Source organism: Pristis pectinata, chromosome 17 (genome assembly GCF_009764475.1).
Source record: "Pristis pectinata isolate sPriPec2 chromosome 17, sPriPec2.1.pri, whole genome shotgun sequence".
Lineage (NCBI taxonomy): Eukaryota > Metazoa > Chordata > Chondrichthyes > Rhinopristiformes > Pristidae > Pristis > Pristis pectinata.
The window spans coordinates 27,629,942-27,649,113 of NC_067421.1; the positions used below are offsets into that span (position 1 = coordinate 27,629,942).

Below are 19,172 nucleotides of genomic sequence, written 5' to 3' on the forward strand. Positions count from 1 at the left end.
AGGTGGAACAGGAGACCTACTAATCTCAGCTGGGAGACATGTAGGGCAAGTAGTCAGGAGGTGGAAATAATCTAAGTGTTGGTAAAATATCAAGAGCATTTAAATGCTTACAGTTTTAGGTGCCACATAAGAACCAGATGGTACGCCTATTCCACCAGCAAGATCAAACAGGTCGCCTAAGCCGCCTCCCACTGTTGCATTCAAGGTTGTCGGCATCACTGCTGGAGTCCCATAACCAGCACCAATCTGCATCGACAGCAACAGATAAGTTTCTCACATCATGTTTCAAACATAGTAAGACTAATTGCATACTTGCTCTTATTTGTGTACAGTTTTAAAGAGAACATTATTTGATTAGTTCATAAACAGTGGTGCATACAAGTAATTTAGACTGAATATACCGTGATACAAAAGCAAAAATCTAGTTATAAAAAAAATTAAAAAGCAGTGGTTCTTTTTTCTATTCTTACAGGGAATGTGGACGTGGCTTTTCTTGTTAATCTGTACTTTCCCCTGAACTGAGACAGTTAAGTGTAACCACATTGGTGGGTCTGGAGTTGCATACCAGCCAGACTGGGAAGGAACGGCAGATCTCCCTCTGAAGAATGTCAATAAACCAGATGGATTTTTACGACTATCTGGCAGTTTCACAGTTATCATTGCTGAGACAATTTTTATTTTAACTTCCAGATTCAGTTAACAGCTTAATTTATACTCCCCTCCTACCACGGTGGGATTCAAATACATGTCTATGGATCAATGGCCTAGAACTTTGCCTATTGGTTCTGTAACTTTACCATCACAACATTGTCAGTTAGAGAACATTTTAAAAATATTTTCAACAATATTGATGTATAAAGTTTATTGTTAAAAGAATAAAATCACTAACTTTGTTGCTATGGGCAGATTAAATTGTGGGCTTTCTCATGCATTAGAAGCATATTGGTGCCACTTTATAACAAAAATAATCATTCACATATTATATAAAAATGAGTAGTTCTATCATGGTATTACTTAAAATGAATAACAAGAACCACTGAGTAACAGATGTCATGCTTTTGCTGCTAAAATGTAGTAGTATGTAAATATGTAACTATTCTGCAATCATGAATGAATGATTGCATTAAATATGGTTCAGATTGGCTATTTTTGAAGTGAATGAGCACTGAAAGCCAGAAGTTTCAATTGTTGAGGATTAAAGCTGGTGCAAATAATGTTGAATTTTGAGTCAGCGTATTGCACAGATGGAGAGTATGCCAATTTCAGCTGTGAGAGAGAAGCAAACAGCATTGCAATAGAATTTCCTTTTGTCTTTGAAAGATCAATGCAACATCTACTTTTCTACCCCCACCCCCCAATTTATGAAACAGATATGCAACTTACTGCTGGACTTCCACCTAGATCACCGCCAAGCTTTAAAAAGGAATAAAAGTTGGGTTACAATTTAAAGATGGAAAAGTAAACTCTGAATATAAATGTTAAAAAAGTTCAAATTTTATCCTTACAACAGCCAAAATGTTGATTTTGTTTTCCACCATTAAACTTAAAACACTTGGAACTAGAGCAATTCAGATATTATAAAATTTATAAAACTATTAGCCTTCAGATTTACTTGAAAGCAAATACTAACACCCAAAAGGACAGAATCATACCCCTTCAGTTTCATCGCCCATCTCCAGACACGAATATGCAAAGACAGAGGCAATGCAAGGACATTCACATGCAAGCAGAAGTGGAGTGAAAAAAGAGAACAGCATAAATTTGAAGAAGAGAAAACAGCATCATCAGAGTATGTGCATGAACTACAGATAAAGTATATCACTAAAAAGAAAATGTTAACTCAAAATTAACTGGATGCTCATTATTTCAGTGCATCAGTTGAATTGTTAAACTTCTGTAACTTGCTAAAGCAGCCTGATATCATAGAATGGATTAAAATCTGTTACTCATTTCAGACAAAGTAACATGAGAAAATGAGTTTATTAATAAAATTTGAGTTTTCTAATCTCTTATACCAAAAATCTTGAGAAAACCTTGCTTGATTGGTGAAATTTAAAGAAAGTTATTCTGTTTTTAAGCCCTATACAAATATACATGCCAGCAATTCAGGGGGTAAAATTTAAAAGGGGGTAAAAACAAAATCTGACAAGCACATTCACAAATTCTAAATAGATTTGATAATTGAAAAGCCTTTCAGCTCTTTGCCTACCAAACTGTCCAATCCACCACCAAGAAGGTCCATAGCTCCCATCTGAACCGTTGAAGAGGGGATAGGAGGAACATTGACAGGGGGACCAAGGTCAAGATTCAAAAGATCACCCAGAAGATCACCCTGGGATGGAATAACAGCAGGTTGTTGCTCAGTAGGCTGTGGTGCAGCTGAACTAGCAGCTTCAGGACTTTCGGTACTTTCATTTCTAAGGGAAGAGAGAAAAATGCAGGTCATTTGTATTAAATATTGTACTGATTCTTTTAGCATAACTGGAGAACAAAACAGTAACTGCAGTAACTTACATTTGTATAGCACTTCTCAGAGGAGAGATAGGACAAAAAGAACAGATAATTTTGAATGCAAGGAAAAAAAAATCGCCAAATCAGGGATGTAAAGGGTGGGGGTTTCAAAAGATGTAAATGTAGTGTGTGAGGAAATGAGGTCACAAAGTTGGGATTAATGATCCTCGGTGGCACCAAGTGTTCAACCTATTTCACAATCTTCTGATCTTAATCCAATTGTTTAAGAATGGCCAAATTCAATACAGGCCAGAGAAACCCTAAATAAATAAGTAATGCGTGAGCTAACGTACAATATTTTCTCCAATATGGCTTGATTAAGTAAAAGATTTGAGAAATGTTTACCAGCCTCATATTAGGGAAGTTCAAGGAACAAAGGGAAATGCAGAAACTGGGGAGGAAAATAAATTCCGGTAGAACTCAACAATACAGTCTAAGCGCTATTATTCATCAATATTCCAGCTTAAGATCCTTTAGGACCCCCAGGAAAATAGACATGGAATTTTTGTGCATTAAATAGCTTTATTTCACAAGATAACAGGGAGCACAGTATGCTTTTTTTCATTGACAAGGTTCTACACATTACTAAGCTAAACTTGTATGGTTACTTGGGTGTATCTTCAACTTTAAAGATCTATCTCTTTTGAGAAACCAGGAACAAGTACCCTTAAAGTAGCAGCTTATTTCTTGATTTTTCTTTTATTTTGGGTAGGTTGGAACAAGTGAGGTTGTAGCTTTTATACTTTTACTTACGATCCAGATCGTGGTGGTAGCCTCTTGTGTTGAACGCCTCTGCTGCCTTCCACAAATGCACTGGGTGGCTTATGGTATACAGAGGCCAGTGTTCCAATATGGCAAATTAATTCATCAAGGAGCGTTGGTTCAATAAGATCAGTTTCTTCTGAAATCAGAGGTTTTTCTGCCAATACAACTTCTTTTGCTGCCACTGGATCTGTAGAGAGTAGACGCCAGTATATATAGCCACGGTCTCTCAAGTCAGGGTTGTCAGAATCCTGCAATATTAGAAAGATACTCCATAAATTATTTTCAAGTTATTCCTGATAATAGTACACAATCATTTGCTATTGATACCAACATCCAGTTAACAAACACTGAATAAAGAATGCAATCTAGAGAAATAACAAGTTATGGTTTTTGTCTAGCACAAAATGTTTGCTAATTAAAACACTTCCTGTAAGGTCTGCAGCACAAACTAAAAAAGTAATTTGTACATGAATTCCATTATAAAGCCTTCACAGCTTCTGTTATCCAACTTTAAGATGCTTTTGATGGTTCTTCAAAGTACCATTCATTGAGCTCTACTGACTCATCCTTAAGAGGTGCCAGACTATGGTCACAGCAACTGAAGTTAAAGAAATATCTATCCTCTCATTAAGATTTGGTTGGTCAGGAGTGGGGGGCAGCATTGCTATCTTGTGGTATCACAGCAATGTGCTACATCAACAGTGTATGCATCTGACAATTTATTTCAACATAATTTCATTAACATTGGCAAATTTCTTGTGGCACTGTTCACACATTAGATCAACAGTCATGTCACAAGGAAGAAAGAATTTTGGAGTACCTAGGTAGATTATAGTTGCAGAGAGATAAATTCAAGTTCTCCTTGCAGATGGTGCTATAGCAATTCCTAAAATTAAAAGTTATGTTGCTTATCTATTTTAAGTAAAAAAAAATTGATCAAGTACTTGGATATGAAAGGAGTAGGGAGATACAGGCCTAATGTAAGCAAATGGGATTGGCGCAAATAGACAGCATGGTTGGCATGGATAAGGGCCTGTTTCTGTGCTGTATATTTCTATGACTCTATAACACCAGGAGTTAAAAATCTCTTGTAGCATGTGCAGATAGTTTTCAAATGAAAGTATTTGGTATTTTGTGGCAAAAGCAAATATATAAAGAAATAACATTAAAATGGGCATCTTTCCCCTTAACTAAATATCAATGTAACAAACCTGGTTTCCAAAATGCTCAAGTCAATATACTTATATTCAATTTAGAAACAAGTGGAAGCAAAAGAAATGTGGTGGGTGCAGATATTTAGAGTAACGGCCAAACTTTTCCTGAGAAATATCAGCAGATCACATGGAAGTCTTAAATTTCCTGATAAGCACTCACTGACATCTTGCCAACTACACTCCATGGCTTGAAGCCTAGCATCCATATGCCAAATTCCTGCAGTTCTCTCACACACTGGGGAAACTGCCCACTGAACATTCACAGGTTCGACCTGATGCAGGAAGAACTGTGATGGATCCAAGTATAAGGCAACCTGTCTTTTTAAATTGAGTTTACTGAAGTATTTTTAATTATTTAAAAGCATTTTAATTACTTAGGTACCTTTAAGCATTCATGTTATTTTTAGAAGTTTAAAAATAATGCAGTACTGCCTGTAATTTATAGCAAGGTTACAATCTTTGGACTCGTGCACTTTCAGTTGTTTAACTTTCCAAACGTATGAAAACAATGTTATCGAACCTGTGTCGCCAAGCTTAGAACCTGCTGCACCAGTTCTTGTGTCTCAGTTGGTTTTTTTAAGAATAGTTTCACAATAGCAGTCAAAAGCTGTAGTTGAACCTGTTACAAAAGATTAAAGTGCCATTAAGTATCAAGAACTGCATTTTCCAATCACAAACGATATTCAGAACAGCAAAGCCAATTTTTGGACACTTAAAATTCATAATCCTCTTTCAATGCCTAAGCAACTTTTTATGCACAGAACAAAGCATTCCCAACACAGAAAATGTATATATGAGTCATCAACATTACCATCAAGTCCTTGGGAACTCTAGTGATATTCTGCACATTTTAGTGGGTGCACTTAAAATGGTTTCACTTAAAAGGGGATTTTGCAATAACAGTAATGAAGGCACCACATTGGCAGAGAACTCTCTCAAGTATCCTCCCTGGGCAACAAAAAAATTGTCAAGCCAGATGTTGAACCATTGGGATTTCCGAAAAAGCAGATAGCAGATCATCAGTTTTATTGAATCTTTTCTCTTCCTTGATTTTATTTCCTTCAACAAAATTCCAAAATTGAAGATGATAAACTTACTGGTCAATAATTACCAGGTTAGGTCTGCATTTCCTTATAAATGGATTTAGAGAGGCTGCTCTCTAGTCCTCTGAAAGATACAATTTCCAGGCTTTTTCCTCCTCCATTTTCTTCAGAATTATTGAATACCAACATATAATACTACATATAATCAATTCTATTAAACACTAAAGTCTGCATCTTCCAAAGATTTTCACCTAAATTATGGAAAATCATACAGACACCATTGGAAATGAAGGAGCTTGCCAAACTACATCTGTATCAAGTGAATCTTTGGATGTAGTAACAGTATAAAGAACCATGTGCCTCAGAGTCAGGGGTTTAAATCAAATCTTCTGGACGAGAATTCCCTTACACAGCATTTTCTGATAACTCTTCCTTATAATGCATAAGGAATAGACATCCAAGAATTAGCTGCAAATGAAATTTAATTTAAAAGGGTACAGCAATCCAACTGATTTTTGGCAATTGATAAGGCTCCTGGAAAACCTATTGTAGGAATTTTCCCCCTCTCTACCCCCAGTACATTTCATAGTTTGCCAATATCTAAGATGTTTGAAAATGGATAACTCATGGAAGGGTGCCAGAATGACTCAGCTACCCACTCTGCAGACAACTATTGGTGGAAATTCCTATTGCCAAAGGCAGCCACCCATGCGTAGGCATATGAAAAAAATCAGTAAATCAGTGAACTTTTAGGACAAGCCAGCAGCTTTATTTTAACTTCTATTAATAAAAATTTCAAATTTTCAACTGATATTATGGGATTTTAATTTGCTTTCTCTTACTAGTCTAGGTTTTGGACTGTAGGTCCATTAAATATCTCCATAGTACATTTTCCAAAACATTCCAGAATTGTTATTTCACTCTATTACTTTGTTTGAATGTTTCTATTCCATTGTACTGCAGTCTTTCAACTGCTCCATTGCCTTATGTATTTTTCCCATTCACAGTATTAGCATATCTGCCATTGGAGCTTTACGATCTCATAAGAAGCTCTCAACAAATCTTATCTGTGGTCTCCCTAGGATCATCTATTAAATTACTTTTTCCAGAAAATGTAAGCTCTACTTCTTACCTGTGTGCTTTCATCATGGAATCCTTCCAGGAAGCTCTCCAATAGCTCATCAGCATTGTCAATTCTTTCTGCATACTCTCCAACTATCCATATCATTGCTGCTCTTGCTTCTGGTTCATCCAATGAGTCCAGATTTTCACAAAGTGTTGCAATAACACTTTCATACCTTAACAATAAACAAGAGATTAAGATGGCAACCAGGAATAAGATTTTAACATAGCCAATATCCCCAAAACATAGTATATTAGCTATTTTTGCAGAACAATTTTTAAATCAATGTATTCAATGAACTATTGTAAATGTGGAGAAAGCTTAACTCTAGATTGAATTGGAGCAAAACTTCAGAAAATTTGATCCCCCATGTTTCAGTTAAGACCATAAGACATAGGAGCAGAATTAGGCCACTTGGCCGTTCGAGTCTGCTCCGCCATTCGATCATGGCTTTTTCCCTCTTAACCCCATTCTCCTGCGTAAGAACCTATTGACCTCCGCTTTAAATATACCCAATGACTTTGCTTCCACACCCGTCTGTGGCAATAAACTCCACAGATTCACCACCCCCCTCTGGCTATCTGTCCTAAAGGGACATCCTTCTATTCTGAGTCTGTGCCCTCTGGTCCTAGACTTTCCCACTGCTGGAAGCATCCTCTCCACGTCCACTCTATCCAGGCCTTTCAATATTCTGTAGGTTTCAATGAGATCATCCTCATCCTTCTAAACTCCAGTGAGTACAGGACCAGAGCCATCAAACGCCTCTCATACGTTAAACCTTTTATTCCTGGGATCATTCTTGTAAACCTCCTCTGGACTCTCTCCATTGCCAGCACATCCTTCCTTAGATATGGGGCCCAAAACTGCTCGCAATACTCCAAATGTGGTCTGACCAACACCTTATAGAGCCTCAGCATTACATCTTTGCTTTTATACTCTAGTCCTCTTGAAATGAATGCTAACATTGCATTTGTCTTCCTTACTACTGACTCAACCTGCAAGTTAAGTGGGTTCTTGGCTCTGAATTTACAAGGCAATTTAGCATATCCATAATGTAAACACACTTATGCAGTCAAACATTCTCATACATTCTAATGCATAGAAATGTGTGTGCTCATTTAATTTTTTTTATTCAAAATAAACTTTATTCATAATAAAAGACAAACTATATACAATTACAAAACAGTGCAAACCTTTACGTTCTTGTACAGATCATTCATTAGTGTTACCTTCTAATATATATAAAGAAAACAGCACCGATGCCACATATGCGGCTCCCTGGTCCCGTATTTACAATATTTAGGGGCTTTCTCGCCTGTCCCCAGCCCTCCCTCTCCAGTGGCAGAAGAACCCTAAACTGTAGTTCTTCCCCACCAAGCCTTTGCATTGGCTGCACCCAGCTTCAGTGCGTCCCTCAGCACGTACTCCTGCAGCCTGGAATGTGCCAGCCAGCAGCATTCCCCTATGGACATCTCGCAGTGCTGGAAGACCAACAAGTTTTGGGCAGACCAAAGAGCGTCTTTCACCGAGTTGATGACCTTCCAGCAGCAGTTGATGTCCGTCTCTGTGTGTGTCCCCGGGAACAGCTCGTAGATCAGAGAATCTTCTGTTACGCTGCTGCTGGGGATGAACCGTGACAAGGACCCTTGCATCTTTTGCTACATCCTCCTCACAAACCTACAGCCCGCAAAGAGGTGGGCGACCGTCTCATCCCCAGCGCAGTCCTCCCGGGAGCAGCGCGCACTGGGAGTGAGGTTCCAACCATACAGGAAGGATCTGACTGGGAGGGCCCCTCTCACCGCCAGCCAAGTGAGGTCTTGGTGCTTGTTGGTGAGTTCTGGCGATGAGACATTCTGCCAGACGGTCTGGACAGTCTGCTCAGGAATTTAATTATGCAGACCTGAGCTAATGTCACAACATTCACCGATGACAGCATCAATGGCTCTTTGCTTGATTGAATGAGCTACTCATCACACAAAGAGGGAGGATTCAAATAAATGGTACAAAACTAGAAGATTTTGGGATTTAAAAAGGGTTGAAAAAAGGGCTTGGGAAATGAAACAAAATTTATGAAGATAAAAAAATTAGCTTAATTATAAATTTATAATTCTATAATCATTCAATAAGAGCAGCCTTTTTGGTGCAGTATCAGAATAGGATCTCTGTGCGCTCATTGGTACCACAAAATGGCAAAACAAGAAAAAATATAAAGTTTTGAAGGTGGCAAAATCAGGACAAATAAATTTAGACTAGATTTACCTTAAATGGAATCATAACCTTTAATGTTTATAACTGCAAATGACCATGGTTAAACTACAGCCAATGGTAATATGATTGAAGCAAGCACTCTACAGTTTTAGTTTATGAAGCAGCTGTAAGTAATTTCTGTCAAACTTCAGAAAAGAATATAAATGCAAAAGCTTTTAATAATTTCTTCTGAAGAGATATTGCTTTCTGAATAACTTAAAATTTTATAAAAATCTTTACAATCTGGAATGAAGCAGCAGTTCTTTTTTAATCTGAATACCTCAATCATTCTTTATATTTATTTCTTCTTTATTTGACTAAGTACATACGTAAAATTACACATATACAGCTTTTGACCTAAATCGAACTGAAGGACAAAATAAATAAATCCGTGCAGAAAGCAGAAATGAACCTACTTGTTTGGGTACTTGCGGAAAATGTCCTTGATTACTACAATAGCTTCCTGGACCACGTAATTTACCTTTGTTTGAATGAGGTCAAGTAGCGTACTCACACAGCGCTCTGCTGATTGCTGCAACAAACAATCCATTAAGTTTATTGCATTTTTATTTCAATTGGAAAGATCCTTACCAGATTTACTGCCAATTAATGTTAATTTAAACTGCAATCAATGTTTTTTTTTAAAATACAGAAGTCAACTAAAAAAAAATCCCTGGAGTTCTGCAAGCAGGCTTAAAACTGATCTAAACTCTAACAAGTAGTTCTGGCACAGGTGTTATCAGCTCTGACTTATAAGGAGCAGTTTATATCAACTCTACTGCATTAACAGAATTCAATTACTTCTTTAAAATTTGCAGATAAATAATTTATTAACCCTGTTAATAGTACAAGTAAAACGCCGATAATCTGCCATCTAACTAATCAGAAACCCCATTGGATCAGCATCAGTTTACACGTCCCTGGTTCCTGCACTTCCCTTCAGCTCACCAAGTTCACTACTGTGTAACATCTAAAAAAAAATTAGAAGTATACTGGGGTTTAATAGAATAGTCTGGAAAATCTGCTAGTCCAAATCCCAGAAATGCTGCATTAGTGGAGTTTTACTGTACATAATCATGATTTTAGTACTGCATTAATGAGCATAATTTAATTCTACTTTTGCCATCAAATTAGTCAGAGCTAGCCACAGAAAATCATCTCTGGTTGATAATGCTGTAGTAAGCTAGTAATCCTTTCTAATCCATTGAAATTTTGATTTAGATTATAAACTGAATTCTAAACTTTTTTGTACAAGCAATAATTTAAAATTCAATTTTTACCTCAACTTTAATTGCACATCGTCCAATCGCACGCACAGCTTTCCGTACAAAGTCAACATCTACTTCAGTTGCATACTCTTTCAATTCTGCCAAAACCTTCAAGTTGGGATGGTGAAGTAAAATAAACAGATTAAAAACTGCATCCAGTATTAATTCAGGAAAATTTACAGTTTAGCAAACTAGATGACAATTGTACTATTTTGTGATTCAAGTCATAAATTGCCCTTTTTTCTCCACTCAGAAATTCATTCTGTCCATTCTAAACAGGGATACTGCCTCCAAAATTGCATTTGACAGAAGACTAAATAACTGTACTCAACATTTCTTAACATTTATTTTCCCAATCATACACACTCATCTATCCTCACCTGGCCTGAGTTATATTAATTTTAAAAAGCATATAGCCCAAATAGTTCTTTAAAAATATTTAGTTTTATTAACCTTACCTGCTCATTTGCTGGTATTACTGTTGTCTAACACCTGCAAGTGGATTTTCCTAACTGATAAAAGCAACAAATGCTTTCACCTTTTAGTTACAATTTTTTGATTGCTAAAATTCTTCAGAACATGTAAAACTCTTCTGAAATGTCAAGCTTATTTTGTATTAATTTAGTAATCTGGATATTTTGCCTTTGTTAAGAAATAATAATGAAATAGATCAAGCTGGGATCAACAAGAATTCATTTGATTTTGTTACATTAATGGCCAAACGATCCATTTTGCTTAAATGGAAGGATCCAATACCCCCTACTACTTTTCAATGGTTCTCTCAAACTATATTATGTTTAAACTTGGAAAAAAATTAGGAGTGGTACTGTTGATCCTTCGCTTAAATTTGAAGATATTTGGAGTCCATTTATTCAATATTTTTACATGATATAGATCCCCTTTCAATAACTTTCCAATTTAGAGGAACGGAGTTGACGACATAATATTGCTGTTTCTACTGAGAAATTTCAGTCCAGTCTTTTTTTTTGTTTTTTTTTGAAATTTTTCTGTTTAGTTTAGTTTGGTTTGATATATTGTTTATAATTTTTCTTACTGATTTGGGGATTTTTTTTCTTTCTTTTATATATATAATAATTTTTCCTTCCCTTCTTTTATATTATATTCATTTACTAAGAGATCGTGGGATCTACAGATTTTTTTTATATTTTATTGTTCTTTATAATTATCTATGCCATGATTGTTCTCCTAATCCCTTTACATTACATGTACAAACACTGATGTTATATATTAATCTGTATTAATTTGAAAACTAATAAAAAGAAAGAATTCATTTGATAAATAAAACTCAACCGCTGGAGAAAGTAATATTGAGAAATTATAGTTTACAACACATGGAACCAGTAGTTTTCCATTGCCTTTGTTGAAGGGATCTACTCAATAAAGGCTAATGCAGGATCTAAGCTGAATGTGCCAAGTTTATGCTGCATAAGTTTTAAAATTTATGCCACTGGTAAGTTCCAGACATTCTCAGTTAAATATTGCACAATCACTCTGAATAGATTTCCATAGCTGCAAGCTTTAATTGGGTAGAAAAAAAACCAAGCCAAACAGTATGATGGAAATGCATAGTTTCAATGATAAAATAAAAATTAAGAATTAGCCAGTTAAAATCAAACAAGCTCAGTACCCCCAGAGAAATATGCAATTCAATCATATGTCCTTAATCCAGTCTTCTTGTAAATCCATATCAGGTATTGGAACGACTAATGTGCCCAATAAATTTATCCTGACAGACTTCACTGGCTTTAGGAAACCTATATGGTCTCTAATTCTATACCGACTTTATAGAGCCAAAAATGTCTGTATGTAATTAGAGAACTCTCAAATATAACTATTTATTGCAAACTAACTTCACGGAGGAAATGAGGCACTCAGAAAATCCATAGCCTGTAATCCATACAGATCTGATTTTTCCAAAGAACATTGATTTTGGAACAATAATTGTAGGGACAATGGGAAGAAATGACAGTTCCCAGCAGCTTTAACATTTATTGATCTCCAATAACTAGATGAATATTCAGTATTTGAAACAAACAACCTTTTTAATCAAGATCAAATTAGTGTACATTAGCAGTTTCCAATAATTATGCACAAAACATGCCTGTGTCTGAAAATCATCTTTTGGTTGCAAGCATTTTAAAAAGTATATAATTGCTTCATAAAGTGACTCAATTTGAAAACATAGTATTCCATTTGCTGACTGGCTACAGATCAGTCACTCAAGGTGCATAAAAAAAGTTAACCTAATTCAAATCTGAATTGGTGCCATCTAGTAACTAACCTGTGCAATGTTGGCTTGAGAAGCCAATCGAATCATAATGTCCAGTTTTTCCAGTTTCACATATATTGGATCATTGTATTTTACAAAGAAAACCTTCATTTCATGCTTCAGAATCTCAGGCCTAAAAAGTAAAGAGAAACTCGTAATATAAAAGTAAAAGAAAAATTGTATTTCTAGATCTTAAACACTCTTTTAATCCCAATCAAGTATTCACTTTAGACACTTTGCTTGCATTGTCTTTCTCTCTAACTGCCCTTATTTCATAGCTTTTACCTTCCTTTGTTCATGGTCCTTCTAACTGCCCTCATTAACCCATCAACAGGATGACTTCATCTATAGCTTATCCCCCGGCAACCCTGGTTTCACCCCATCAGATATTCCCTTTGTGCCATCCAAACTTTCCCAACTCTCTCTGCAATTTCAAACTAGCTCACTTTCTCTTTCCCACTTCTAAAAAGTCTTCCACCTGAAATGCTAACTCTTTCTCATTCCACAGATGCTGCCTGACCTGCTGAGTGTTTCGAGCAGTTTCAGTTTTTGTAATGTATTATGAACATTTTTTGCACACTCAGATAAAATTTACCAAACTTGTGTCTGGCATACCATTCCTACCAGAGATTGAGGGATGAAGGGGCATGGTCAATTACATTTATAGATTAAACTATGCAAGCGCAGGTCAGATTTAGTAGCGATTTAAACGTGGAACAGGTGTAAAGATGGGGAGCCACAATGTATTCCAGATTCCGTAAGAGGAAGCACCTCAGAATTTTGAAACAATAAAGGAAGAGCAAAGCAGAAGAAAAATAAAAATGGATATCACCAGTTTAGTAAGAGGATGATGGTGTGCTGCTCAATGGCAAGGTGAGCATAAGAAGTAGGTACAAGAGCCAGATTAAGTGGCAGAGCCAGCTGACTGAACAGACTCTAGCTGTGTGACAAATCAACAATCAACATTAGGTATGACAAATGAATTCCTCACACCTATGTTGAAGATGAAGGAAATGGGAAAGGTATTTAATGAAATGATTGCAATATCTCTGTTTTCCAACATATTTGGTTGGTGCGCAGATTGGCAGATGATAATGTGGCTCTGTACGATCTGAAGTGCTTTTGCCATAGCCAGTGATGCATGGCTAAATCAGCTGTAGCCCTAATATCAAGAATCCAGGATGCTAACACGAGACCACAAAGTGTACAAGATGCTGGTGAGACTGCACTTGGATTATTGTGTTCAGTTCTGGTCACCCTGCTATAGCAAAGATGCCAGATGCTGGAAAGAATGCAGAAAAGATTTATGAGAATGTTGCGAAGACTTGAGTGACTGCATTATAGGAAGAGTTTGGGTAGTTAGGACTTTATTTCGAGCAGCATAGAAGACTAAGGGGAGATCTTATGTATAAAATCATGAGGGGCACAGATAGGGTGAATGCGCACAGTCTTTTTCCCGGGGATGGGGAATCAAGAAGTAGAGAGCATAGGTTTAAGATGTGAGGGGAAAGATTTAATAGGAACCTGAGGGGCAGCTTTTTCCACAGAGAGGGTGGTACGTTTATGGAACGAGCTGCCAGAGGAAGCAGTTGAGGCGGGTGCTATAACAAAAGACATTTGGATAGGTACATGGATAGAAAAGGTTTAGAGGGATAAGTGTCAAACGCGGGCAAATGGGACAATCTTAGATGGGAATCTTGGTCAGCATGGACCAGTCGGGCCAAATGGCCTATTTCTATGCTGTATTACTCTATGAAGAGATAATTATTACAGCTGATGAGAGATATTTCATGAAACATGGACATTCTGGATAAAATAAATGCTCCTGGTAGCTTTTTAATATTACTGTAGAAATATTCTTTTTCTACCAGACCTACAATCACAGAGTTCAAAGTACCTTTTCTGTACAATGAGGTTGATGTTCCTGAGGGCTACATACTGGAGTTCTGGTTCTGCAGACAATAACGTTACTAGTGGGGGAGCCAGTTTCTTCAACAAAGTGCCATAGTAATCCAAGTCCTTTGATAACATTTCCATGAATTTCATCAGAACCTTTACAGCTGACAGGACAACAGCCGAGTTGGCATGAGATAAACGTGGTGTCACACGTTCACAGATGCTATTGGGCAAGACATTTAAATTAAACTATAGTTAATACCCTCAGTACTTCAAATTGCACATTTTGCATATACTACATTATTTTGAAATATAGGAATAAAAGCTTTCAACATTACTACAAGATTTAAAATAACATTATTATTGTTGCAAATTCTATTAATACAAAATTAAATACATCTTGGACAAGTCTTCCTAAAATAATTAAAGTACACGTTACAGAAGAATAAAAACATTATTTGTAACATAATTAAAAATAAATTAGCATTTGACTTGTACTTAAAATTTTTTCCAAGCTAAATAAAAATTTCATGTCATCAGCTCTGACAGTTTTACCTTTGAGCCTCTCGGTCATCTTTCGGGCTATAGTTGGCTAAACAATCAAGGATAAATATCTGACCCCATTCAGTACATTCATTTAAGGCTGTTAAAAGCTTGTTGATAGTCTGAAAGTTGAGGTCTAATAAGTTGCTGTTCGGATGAGATTCCGCAATCTCCGACAGAGCTGCCACAGCATTTGCAACGACCTGTAAAAAGATTTGGGGGTAAGGTTAGAGATCTAATAAGTTGTTGTTCAGATGAGATTCTGCAATCTCTGACAAATCTGCCACAGTATTTGCAATGACCTGTAAATTAAAGATTTAGGGTAAAGTTAGATGAAAAGGCAGAGGAGATTCACCAGGATGTTACCTGGATTGGAGGACTGTAATAGTGGGGAGAGAATGAAGAGGCTGGCTAATTTTCTCTCAAGTGAAGGAAGCTGAGGGGGTGACCTGATAGAGATATATAAAATTATAAGAGGTAGATAGTCAGAATCTTTTACATTGTTGGGGTATCAAAAACAAGAAGGTAGTGGGTTCAGGTGAGAATTTGAGGGGCAAGATTTTTTTTAATGCAGAGAATGGTTGATATCTGGAACTTGCTGCCACAGGAGGTGTTGGAGTAAGATGCAATCACTATGCTTAAGGGATATTTAGATAGGCACTTAAATAGGCAAGGTATAGAAAGATTCTGACCTGGTATTGGGAAATGTGATTCATGTAGATGGGCAAAAAGTGAACATGGTGGACTGACGGGCCGGTTTCTGTGCTACAACTCTGAGTCTATAACATATCCAAATGACACATCTTTTATAAAACTACTCCAGACACGTTTTGGGTTCAGCATTTAGACATTTAAATTAAGCCTAACATTTGTAGTCATCAACACAAAGGCTCAAGGTAGTAATGAACAGTTCAATATCACAAAAATGGGAAGTGGTAGAAAAATTCAGCAGTTCAGGCACATCAGTGGGATAGTTAAATATCTTGTCAGAACTAGAAAAAGATGCAACAAGTCTTAAGTATTGAGACAGGGACAGGTGAAGAACACCATGTCCATTATAGAGTGCAAGATAAATTAACAAAAGGGATAACAATGCAAGGCAAAAAGGAATAGTCATAGGACAAGAAACAGTTTGGGTCTAATGGATGTGTAAGTGTGAATGTCAGAATCAGTACCAACAAAAAAGAAAACACTAGTTCTAATCTTAAATTATTAACATTAATGGTTCAGATCATATCCCTCTCCATCTGGCAGATCTGGAGAGAACCGCACACTAACAGCAATGCACAGGTCTACACTCCTGTGCAATGCAGAAGCATGGAAGCAGCTGTAACTCAGATATGCACATTTGATCTTCTGCTCTGCTGCTGGACTCTGCACTGTCCAGAGTACCTAACCTTTATGGCTGACATATCTAGTGTGGCCCTATTCGTTTGAATGAAGTCACTGATCTGAACTGAAGGCAAGTGATTTGTTTTTTCTAGTTTAATTGCTTTTAATTAATTTACACCTGTTAAATTTGTTTTTAAATAAGTCTGTTAAATTTTAAATCTATTTCTGATCATCAGAGACATTTAGAAACAGATGAAAGGGCATTTGACAGTACAAACTGTACAAAGGCCACCAGGAAGGCGCAGGGCTGGATCTCAGTATCCATCGGCTGAGGCCTGTTTGCGAATGGCAGAGCACTCGTAAGAAGACTGCAAGCTGCCAGCTCAGTTGGACTCATGGAGTTGCTAAAGGATAGAAGAGCTGTGGGTTTCAAGCAGGAGGCATAAGCCCATCTAATGCTAACCTCGGAATGCAAATTTAGTGTTCCAGCCAAAGGATATGAAATGTCTAATTAAAAGACGTGATGTTGTTTCTTGATATTTGTAGGGAAAAGGTTAAAAATTTTGATTTACCTGAAGGTAGATCCGAAATGTAATGATGTTTGAGTCCAGGAGGTTATAAAGTCCCTATTAAAGACCTATTTATGTTGTTTCTTACTTTAAAACATTTGAGCAAGGACATACTTTCATATGGGTCAAATAGGAACAGCACCTTATTTTAACTTTACCCTACAAAGATAAAGCAAAACACTCAAGAACAAGAACCTTCAAAATTCTACAGCTGCAAACAGACTGGATTCTGTTACATTGATGAATAATGACTTAATACTTGCATTAACTATTGCTTGCAATTTTTGAAACTGTCACTCAATCTCACTTTATTGATACCAATCTATTGATTGAAGAATGCAAGCAACAACTTAGAAAATCCGTAACAATTTAAATGTATTAAATTCATATATGTTGGAGCGGATTAAAACGGCTTCATATGAGATCTTAATGACGGATTAAATTATTAAGTACTGCCCAAAAGACTTTGAAAGAGAAGCAAGTACCATAATTATGTACACCATTGAAAATTGTTAACTGGTCACAGGAAGTGTCAGGCATAAAAACCCAAGTGGATCATTATGTACTTTTCATCCATACAGCTACTAGTAACAGAAATATTTTGACATCACCCCAAAGTTTTGCATGCTGAACTTCCAGTAGCAATTTGTGACAAAAGCGCAGATTAAATAACAGCAGGATAATATTGTTTTCAACATTTAAGATCCATATTGGAAGAGAAACTACCAAGCATTTCAGCCGCTTCCCATCAATGCAAGAAATCCTTCAAATTACTGGATCTTACAAAAAAGAAATCAGCCACTAGAGGAAAGGATGATTCTTTGCTATTGAGAAGCAGAACATTTCATTTAACATTTCCCTGAAATGATATTATTTGCAGCTATCGGAGATCTTAATAAGATTCTTTTGTCTTTCGTAACTTTGCATATCAGATAAACTAAGTGTTACTGAATAGTAACAGGCTGGTGAACAAGCTTCTCCAATAATGCTCTATTTGAGGCCAACTGCTTATTATACCTGCAAAATCAATACTGAATGAAATCTTTTTCCATCCTCTCATTCTCCATGCTACTCATAAACAATGGAAAAGAAGGAAATACAATTCAAGTCATCCTGAAGTCTTAATGGCAGTTAATACTTAAAAGATGCCATGATCACAGTTAGAAAGTTAAGAAAGTGTACATATTGCATTTCCAGCTTGTGTATGTTGAAATTCACAAGATGCACTTAGCTGCCAGTTAAGAATTTTTCTTTCAACTCACCACTCTGTTCCATAATTTTTATTAAATAATATAAATAACTTAAAGTAGGAAGTTAGATCTAAAAATATGATTTAAATCATCTGAACGAAGCAATTTATAATCAACTCATTAAGAAATTTACCCAGGAGGTTTATTGCAATTTTGCCTGTTTCAAACTTCCTAAAAAAACTATGTGAGACCATTGCAATAAACTCCAAATAAGTGACCAAAGAATCAGCACAACTGGTATTAGAAGATCACAGGAGAAAATTTCAACCATTCTCAAGGTTATGTTGTTATCAAAACTCAGGTGTCAACTGCCAAAGAATATTTCAATATCCCAGTCTTAATGATATGAAATTTCCCCGTTTGGTGTTATTACAAGCTTGGGTACTAGCTAGTGAAAGGAATATAATTACAATACATTCATACAGATAGCTTCCAAGCTCATGTACTTACTCTATCTTCCCATATTAAAGTAAAATTACTGAACCAAAATTACTTGTGCCTGTCAAATTTGGACTTAAATTTCAAAATGAATCAGCTAAATTAATTAACAGAATTAATTAAAACAATCTTAAGCTTCTTGGGGGTGAGGAAGTCAAACTTTACAGTTTCAAAATGTTATTGCAGAGTAAGATTAACATATTTTGAATGTGCAGTTAAGGCTCATGCAGAACAGATCAAAAATAAAATCATATATAAGTATCTCTTTGTTCATACAAGTGCCCTTTTTATAATCTAGTTGGATATCAGCAACTGAATTTGCGCTCTCCCAGGCATAATAGAAACCATAAAATGTAATTTCATGCAAGTATCCTGCAGAAACAAACCACAGGGTAATGACATTGGCACATAGTTTTTTCCACAGCAAATTGCTCAACAGTTTCGTAATATATGCACAGTGCTATAATTTCATTGGTATGATATGTTTCAGTTTAAGTATCAGCTCTGGTAATGTTAACATATCAGTAGTAAAAATATGACATTTTTACAAGAATCCCCATCTACATAAGCTCATAAGCTTTGGATTTTAGACAACATTACTTGATTTAAGAGAGTTCATAAAATTTTCAAACGTGCTGTGACATAATGCAATGCACATTTACCATTCACAACATGCAGGTTTC

The 19,172-nt window shown here is 36.2% G+C and overlaps 1 protein-coding gene across 2 annotated transcripts in view; it reads right to left on the reverse strand.

Moving 5' to 3' along the window:
• The window catches only part of ap1b1 (adaptor related protein complex 1 subunit beta 1), a 52,712-nt gene that overhangs the window by 16,415 nt on the left and 17,125 nt on the right, over positions 1 to 19,172 (reverse strand). Inside the window, exons 6-17 of one of the 2 annotated variants that reach the window (XM_052031928.1) lie at positions 14,913 to 15,103; positions 14,359 to 14,580; positions 12,474 to 12,594; positions 10,184 to 10,279; positions 9,320 to 9,435; positions 6,666 to 6,831; positions 5,011 to 5,109; positions 3,265 to 3,524; positions 2,210 to 2,417; positions 1,653 to 1,673; positions 1,384 to 1,413; positions 112 to 246 (exon numbers count right to left, since the gene is read on the reverse strand). In XM_052031928.1, coding sequence (XP_051887888.1) covers positions 112 to 246; positions 1,384 to 1,413; positions 1,653 to 1,673; positions 2,210 to 2,417; positions 3,265 to 3,524; positions 5,011 to 5,109; positions 6,666 to 6,831; positions 9,320 to 9,435; positions 10,184 to 10,279; positions 12,474 to 12,594; positions 14,359 to 14,580; positions 14,913 to 15,103 — 1,665 coding nt within the window. The remainder of the gene's footprint in view (positions 1 to 111; positions 247 to 1,383; positions 1,414 to 1,652; positions 1,674 to 2,209; positions 2,418 to 3,264; positions 3,525 to 5,010; positions 5,110 to 6,665; positions 6,832 to 9,319; positions 9,436 to 10,183; positions 10,280 to 12,473; positions 12,595 to 14,358; positions 14,581 to 14,912; positions 15,104 to 19,172) is intronic. The other variant, XM_052031929.1, reaches the window with a different exon arrangement.